At 55.4% G+C, this 7703-nt stretch overlaps 2 protein-coding genes across 2 annotated transcripts in view; one reads left to right on the top strand and one right to left on the bottom strand.

The window, feature by feature from the left end:
• Positions 1 to 975, top strand: part of WDR6 (WD repeat domain 6) — a 10982-nt gene extending 10007 nt beyond the window's left edge. Inside the window, exons 4-6 of the mRNA XM_006873624.1 lie at positions 21 to 137; positions 235 to 353; positions 449 to 975. Of these exons, the coding sequence (XP_006873686.1) occupies positions 21 to 137; positions 235 to 353; positions 449 to 912 (700 nt within the window). The 3' untranslated portion in view covers positions 913 to 975. The remainder of the gene's footprint in view (positions 1 to 20; positions 138 to 234; positions 354 to 448) is intronic.
• Positions 976 to 1165: 190 nt separating this feature from the next.
• On the bottom strand, positions 1166 to 4569 carry DALRD3 (DALR anticodon binding domain containing 3). The gene is made up of 12 exons (XM_006873623.1): positions 4405 to 4569; positions 4029 to 4324; positions 3641 to 3897; positions 3480 to 3559; positions 3264 to 3392; positions 2378 to 2448; positions 2209 to 2270; positions 2017 to 2099; positions 1745 to 1927; positions 1553 to 1666; positions 1387 to 1455; positions 1166 to 1285 (listed from the first exon to the last, which is right to left on the bottom strand). The coding sequence occupies exons 1-12, from the start codon at positions 4567 to 4569 to the stop codon at positions 1166 to 1168; spliced, it is 1629 nt and encodes a 542-aa protein (XP_006873685.1).
• Positions 4570 to 7703: the final 3134 nt, after the last annotated feature.

Here is a 7703-nt window from a genome sequence, read left to right as displayed (position 1 = left end):
CCCCCCCCCCCCCCCCCCAGGCTCTTTCTCTTGCAGGACTTTGGGCGGCGACTTCAGCTGCTTGCAGAAACCTTCCACCATAAGCGATGTGTCCTCAAAGTTCACTCCTTTACACATGACGCACCCAACCGGCGACGGTGAGAGAGGCTGATTGAGGGTCCAGCATGGGTTGGGAAAGGACTCCCATTGCCCTCCATGCCCCCTGTTGACCTGGCTGCCCTTTCCCGACCCTAGGAGGCTGTTCCTATGCAGTGCAGCCACTGATGGCAGCCTGGCCTTCTGGGACCTCACCACTGTGCTAGACCATGGCACCACTGTCCTGGAGCCACCTGCGGTGCCAGGGTTTCCCCACCGTGAGTTAACTAGTGTGCATTGGGCTGGCCTTCCCCACCCTTTCCCCCTCTACTATGTAGCAAGCTGAGTCCTGACAACCATCTTCTTTCCTCAGAGCTGGGCACCCCCTGCTTCACCCTGGAGGCCCACAGCTGTGGTATCAACAGTTTGCACACTTTACCCACATGTGAAGGCCACCATCTTGTGGCTAGTGGCAGTGAGGATGGCTCCCTTCATGTCTTCGTGCTTGCTATAGAGGTGCCAGAGCTAGAAGAGGCTGCAGGGGAGGCTGAGCTAGGGTCCCAGCTACATGTACTAGAGGAGTACACTGTCCCCTGTGCACATGCTGCTCATGTGACAGGCCTCAAGATCCTGAGCCCAAACCTCATGGTCTCAGCCTCCATTGACCAGCGACTGACCTTCTGGCGTTTGGGGCACGGTGAGCCTGCCTTCATGAACAGTGCTGTGTACCATGTGCCAGATGTGGCTGACATGGACTGCTGGCCTGTGAGCCCTGAGTTTGGCCACCGCTGTGCTCTTGGGGGCCAAGGGCTTGAGGTTTACAACTGGTATGACTGAGGTATGCTGCAGTGTCTGACATGCTGGCCAGGGGGCCTGCTCATAAGTAGTATGGAGCAGTGACTGTGCCCATGCCCGGTGTGCCTTAAGGGGAAGTAGAGGCAGCCTCAGATTCCTGACTTCACAGTAAGAGCTGGAGGTTATAACAGCATTTTTTATTTTGGCTCAAGGCCCTCACCAAAATCTGTGGAGCCTTTTTTTTCTCCTCCAGTCAATGATTTTTCTGGTTACCAGATGTTAGGGCCTTGTTGCTTCAAATGTGGTTCAGTGGAGGGAGGCCCAACATGGCCAGGCCAGCATGTAGCACTTCACGAACGGCCCGCAGAAGCTGCAGGCGAGCAAACATCTGACCGAAGAGATGTGGTCGAGGTTCCTAGAAGAGAAAGGTTCTGCTGCTCTCATTCTCTGCTTTCCCTGTCTTTACCTAGCACCCCTCCTTTGCCTCCCATGCTCCCCATTTTTCTGTGTGCTTACCCCTAAGATGTGTATGCGGTTATAGTATGAGCTGAAATCCATGCTGAGCTGCACCAGGAACTTGCACACCTGGAGACAGACTAATCAATGGCCTGTTCCTTGGTACTATTGTGCCCCAGCCCAGAATAAAGAATAGAGTCTGTAGTGTCTGTCCTGGTCTACTCACCATCTCTGTGCGTGCAGTGAGATGGAGCCCTGGGGCTGTGTAGGCCAGGGCTGTTGTCTGACTCAGCAGCTCTGGGAAGGGGAGGACACTGTTGAAGAGCAGCAGCCACTCACTCTGTGGTAGGGAGAAAAGGGTGCTGGGAGGAAAAGGCCAAGCCCCTACGTTTGCCAATTCCCCAGTTGGGGCACGTACCTCATCATGCAGCAGTGAGAAGTCCAGATTGCTCACAGGCGGAAAGGTGGGGTACAGACCTTGTTCCACACTATGCATGTAACTCTCAAAGAGTGTGGCAAGACGGGCACAATTGTACATGACAAAAGTGCCACTTTTGGTGCCCTTTGTGGAAACGCTAGAGTCAGCCAGGGTCAGGAGGAGCTGAGGAACAGGGCACAGCTTTAGAGAGGGAGGGCAGACACCACACCTTGTGGTCACAGCCCTGGTCCTGTAGGGCACCTAAGTCTTACCTGACTCTGTGGGGCTGTGCTGAGCATCTCAAATTTGATGGTAGCTGCAGAGAGAATCCCAAAGATCTCTGTCCAGGCTGGATCTGAGAGAGTAGAGCTCAGTCAATCAGTATCTGCAGGCAGGGAACAAGGGGTGGGCATACAAATGATTTGTCCCTACCCCAAAGCATAGCTGGAGTCTCCCAGACGCACCTTGTACCAGATCCCCACCATGCTTGAGTGCTGAGGCCTTGCACACTTGGGCGAGCCGGAGCCTATGTTTTAAAAAGAGCAGGGCCAGTGGGTAGGGTCCCAATGAAGACCTGCCTCCCCCATCTCAACTACCCTGGTTCAAGGTGGCCTTCCTTCTGGCTTCACTCACTTGTAGTACTCGGGGGCAGTCAGGGTACTGAGTTCACCAGTGCCTTTCACCGGGCCACAGACCAGGTGCTTCTGTCAGGAAGATGGTAGGGACTCAGTCCAGTTGGTACTACCCTCCAGTAATTCCAGGAAATCAACTCAGTGCTCCCAAGGCTATAATCTTGATAGACTGCATTCATCTTTCTTCCTTGGAGTGGCTGGTGGGTTCTAACAGTCAACCTTGAAGTTAGCAGCACAAAGCTAAACCCAGGGCTCCATGTTAAGTGCCATTGAGTCAGTTCTGACTCATAGTGACTCTGTATAGGGATACTGAGGCTTTAAATTTTTGCAGGAGCAGAAAGCCTCATCTTCCTCCTGTGGAGTGGCTAGTGGACTCAAACCACGGACCTTGTGGTTTGCAGTCTAGGGCTCCTAATGGTGGTGGTATGCCGTGGAGTCAGTTCCAACTCATAGCGACCCTGTATAGGGTTTCCAAGGTTGTAAATCTTTATGGGAGCAGAAAGCCTCACCTTTCTCCTACGGAATGGCTGGTAGTTTCGACTGCTGACCTTTAGGTTAGCAGCCTGACTAGTAACCACTACTCTACCAGAGCTCCTTATAAAAGACCCAAATTTAGTGCCTCTGTTCCACCAGGGTCTCTCCAGTCTGTCACCACCTGGTTTAGTGCCTCCAATCAAGCCCAGCCTCTCAGGACACAGTCCAGACCCCATCAACCTGTTCAAGGTTCTCTGGAATGTACTTCCACACCCTGTCTGCTCCCATGCCCACTGAAGAAATCCAGTCTTTCTTTCAAGGTCAAGTGTCACCTTCTGAAGCCACTGGCTATCCAACCCCTAGGTGAGTTTTCAAGGGCTCTTTGAAGCTGGGTGGAAAGCTCCATTACTAACCTGTCGGAGAGGTGCCTGGTCATCCAACTTCCACCAAAGCAGGTCTAACTTTTGTTGCTGGAACTCCTCCTCACAGCTTACCACGTGTACAACAATGCAGCTGTCTGCACCAGAATCTGGGGTTTCAGCCTATAGGGTAGGGGGATGGTCACTTCACTTTGGGAACACAGGACACCTGGCTCTACAGGACACCTACAGGGCAGAAGAATTGCTAACCAGGCCTGGGGAGCTCTCCTCAGCACAGTTCTGTACAGCTTCCTGCAGCTCAGCCAGGGAGAAGAGAAGATTCTCAGTCACTGCAAACAAGAGAGCTGGTGAGGTGTGCAACTGTTATCTTCCCCGCCCTCTTTCTGGCCCTAGTAATCTCCAGGTCCTACCCAGACAGTTGTCTAGGTTGGGGTCATAGCCAGCTGGGCGTCCCTGCTCTTCCATCAGCTCTTTCAGAGACACTCTGCCCAAAACCCCTGGGGCCAAGACTTCCCCATCTTGGGTAGAAGCAATCTCTGTAAGCACGCGACTCCTCAGGGCTTCAGTCGCAGTTCTCTTAGAGGTAACAGGCCATTCCACTCGCAGTTGTTGCAGGAAGGTCATCATGTGTGGGTCCCGTGTGGAGGGCACCAGACATACACTTACCCTAAATAGTTTAGAGGGAGAGAGACCACCTCAATTGTGCCCAGCCCAACTATGACCAACTTCCTGCTTCTAGCACGGATCCCCGTGTCCCAGGAGATCCTGCCTTCATTTGGGTCCCACGCCCTGGCTCACCCACGAGCGCGCAGGGTTCGTGCTAGATGATCAGTCACGAGAATCGCACGTAGCTGGCTCAGACGAAGGGTGCCGGGGGCGCCGCGCAGTGCCGGGCAGTGCAGGACAACTCGTGGACTGGGCGAGGTGGGTGCGGCAGGCGTAGCGTAGGCAGCCACTGAGCCTAGGACGCGCTCGAAGACAGCGGGCCGCTGCAATTGGAGCGCCAGGCCGGCAGAGGTGACCGTGCAACACAGCACAGGGGCAACACCAGGACCCTGAAGACCAGCTACAGCACTGACTACGGGATCGGGCACCTGCGGGTGAACAGGAGGGTGAGCAGACCCTAATGCCCACACTACCCAAGGCTGCTAGTCCCCGCCCGATTTATGTTCACCTGCTCGTTCCCGAAGCGTGCCTGTAGCGCGCGCCTTGGAGCCAGGAAGTCACGAACGCGCAAGTGGTGGGCGCGGGTCTCCTTGAGCCACACTGAGCCGCAGGATCCCAGGGCAGCATTCAGGGCCCCTAAAGTCTCCCCAATCCCAAGGCGCCCTGTCGCCATGGTGACCGGAAAGGAGTGAACGGAACCGGAAGCAAAATGTTATGTCCAACTTCCGGGGAGGGGAATTGACTGGGCACAGTCCAGAGGGGGCACAGGTGCGTCCGAGTGAGCTGAGTCGGTTTGTCTACCCTTTTCCCCTCGTATCTTCTGCGCGTGGCCTACCTCCCGTACCAGGTTTCCCTCCTCCTCCCGCCGCCTTTGCTTTTAACAACTGGGAAAAGAATCCTGGTGACCTAGTTGAGGGGATGATGCCCAACCTGGAGCCTTATCAAAGTCTCACATTTCAGTATTTGCATGGCTTCTTGTAGTCCATTTTACATATAATTGTTAAGTGCTGTCATTCCGACCCATAGTTACCCTCTATAGGGTTTCCAGGGAGCAGCTGGTGAGCTTGAACCACCTACCTTGCAGTTTTGACACATTAGCCCACAGCACTACACCGGGACTCCTTACATATAATTAAAATGTTAAAAGTCTTGACACTGGAAAGGAGCAACTAACATTGAGTCACTTTCCACCAAAAAACCCAAACCCACTGCCCTGGAGTTGATTTCAACTGAGTCCCTTTACAGAGCACTTGTGGTAGAACTGCCCTGTGTCTCCAAAGCTGCACATCTAAATAGAAGGGTTCGAACCACCAACTTTTTGGTTGGTGGGCCAGCACTTTTAACCACGGTACCAACAGGTCTCCTTCGTAACTGGTTAAAAACTCTCAAACAAAATATGTTCTGTAGTTTCAGGTTATTTGCAAGCATTTCCTTGTTGAGATTAATATTTTATTCCCTCCACATTCAGGTTTTCTCTAGAAACGTAGGCAGTTTGAACCATTATGGATGTTTCCAGAATTACCGGTTTTTAATACGACTCAATGGCACTTAACAATGCTTCTTAAAACTGGCGTACTTTAACAGTAATCCTCCCACTTCCTGTTTTAAGCAAGGAACCATTATGGGGGCAGCATTATGACTAAGATCCAGGGTAGCACTCAGCTGGAGCATCCGTTTTTTTATTTTACCAGCAGGAAGACTCTTTTTCATTTCGAAGTAAATTAATTCCTCCAGGTTTTGTTTTTTTGATATTGAGCCCCATTCAGCATAGAGCTCTATGAACTCTGTCCTCGATGGATCCAGTACCCAGAGCTTGAAGAGGAGGAAACCCCAGGGGCAGAAAAAGTTTGGCAAGGCCCCTTTCTGGGCTAATGCTTTGCTAGGGCTGCAAAACCCGGTTGGGAGGCGCCAAAAGAGCACTGGGCGGACACGACATTCCCGATGGCTTCTTGAGTGCCCACTCAGCGGGAGTGATCGTGTCATTCCAAAGCGCTTTCCATGCCACAGGCTCCTGACAGTGGACGGCTGCAAGCTGTGGCCTTCAGCCTCTCTCGGCCCATGAAGACGGTTGGGGTGGTTTTACCCCCAGGAAGTGAAGCGCTATGTTTAGCTAGCTGTGGGCTCACCACCACTGGAGCACTATCCGGAGGTCTGGGCCTGTCTCCCCGACCTCCAATGCCTTCAGGGTTTCCAGAGGACCACTGGCCCCTGTTCTCTCTTGAGTCTATACCCTCCACAATCAGCGGGAGGTCACAATTGAGGGGAGGAGACCAGAATGGCCCAGCAAAGTATGTTTAGGGTTAACGATAGCCCACCCCATCTGGCCAAGGCTGCTGCTCAGGCAAGAGAGCAGGGAACGAAATCCAAGCGCAGCTGGAATGCTCTGGAGACAACAGCTGCTTTTGGGATTCCGTTGCCCGCTGTCCCGCCGTGGGGGGAGGGGGCTCCTGCCCCCAGGTCCCTCGCCTCTTGCCAGACAAAATTCCTATTCCCAGTCCCCTGGGGGCGAATTCAATAGTAGCCAGTGAGTCTAAAGGAAAAGAGGCGCTCACCTGAGCCCCAGAACAAAGGGGGGGGGGGCTGCTTTGGGATTGGATCCCGATCCGGATTAGCTCCACCAGACAGGGTTAGTCCCGTTGGTCCCAACGCAGCCAGAGCTACAACGGTGGGTCAAGTTTCGGGGCAGGCTAAAAGGGAAACGAGTCTGCTAGGCCTGGGAGAAAGTAAACACGCGCGGCCGCCTCAGGGGTACCCCTGCGCCCGAGTCTTTGTCCAGTGACGCTGCCAGCGCCCAGGACACCAGGGGCCGAATGAGTCCGCATGGCGGCGGCAGGACCTCTAGCAGCCCATTGTGGACCGGAACTGGACGACCAACTGCAAGGCCTCGCTGTGCCAAGCCACCCGTCCACCCTCTTGGCCACGCAGGTACAAGACTGGGCCACATCCCCCTGTGGAGGCCAGGCGGACCCAGTTAGATGCCCGAATCCAGCGCGGCCGCAAGCGCCTCTCGAGCCAGCAGGCCCTCTGACTCGGCTCAAAATGGGGGTGGAAACTCTCGGAACGCAAGCCGAGCAGGCGAGGCCAGGCGATGCTCCAGTAGTTAGCTCAATGTCTGCTCCGGTCCGGCTAGGTTGCTCCCAACCAAAAAACATCACTAGCACCTCCGCGGCGTCCCCTTCCGCTGGCTCTGGGCGCAGATTTAGAGCCATTTTAAGGTGAAGCTACCAGCCACGCCCCCTCGCGCTCCCATAAAGCCAATCCACGCGCGACCACGCCCCTCGCGGCGCGCGGCGGCGCCGTCAACGGTCGCGCGGATGACGGTTGGGAAGGGGCGTAATTCGGGGGCGAGGCGGAGAAACCTGACTCGCTGGACTCGCCCTTGGAACCCGACACCCTAAAGCCTGGGATTAGGGGCTCAAAGGCTGGCCCCACGCCCTGGCCAGGTGTGCTGGTCACGACCAGGTGCGCGGCCGCCCCGCCCTGGGCGTTCGTAATGGCTGAGAGTCGAGGCAGCAGGACACCGCTGGGGCCCAGTCTGTGCCTTGAGGGCAGCCACACCGCCAGGTGCCCCGCTCCCCTGGGACTGCCGGAGGGGGCCCGGGAAGGGGCGGTTGGTAGGTACTGACACCAGACCTGTGCCGGGAGACACGCCTTCCTGAGACAGATGGCAAGGGCCTGCTCTCACTTTCCCCGCAGGACCGGCCTAGCTGCGTTGTGCCTGCCAGGCCGCAGGAGGCGCTGTTTCCGCCCTGAGTTACGTCACGACCTCGCCAACCACACGCCGGCCTCACTGCGCGCCGGTTCGTC

Source organism: Chrysochloris asiatica, unplaced genomic scaffold (assembly GCF_000296735.1).
Source record: "Chrysochloris asiatica unplaced genomic scaffold, ChrAsi1.0 scaffold00246, whole genome shotgun sequence".
NCBI classification, from domain to species: Eukaryota; Metazoa; Chordata; class Mammalia; order Afrosoricida; family Chrysochloridae; genus Chrysochloris; species Chrysochloris asiatica.
The sequence above is the reverse complement of the archived record's forward strand: the minus strand, read 5'-3'. Positions and strand labels throughout refer to the sequence as shown.

Coding starts and splice junctions, on each gene's coding strand:
- DALRD3 (XM_006873623.1), bottom strand. CDS start 4,569: ATGGCGACAGGGCGCCTTGGGATTGGGGAGACTTTAGGGGCCCTGAAT. Junction 3,560..3,640: donor CAACCTAGACAACTGTCTGG/GTAGGACCTGGA, acceptor TCTTGTTTGCAG/TGACTGAGAATCTTCTCTTC. Junction 1,456..1,552: donor TCACTGCACGCACAGAGATG/GTGAGTAGACCA, acceptor GTCTGTCTCCAG/GTGTGCAAGTTCCTGGTGCA.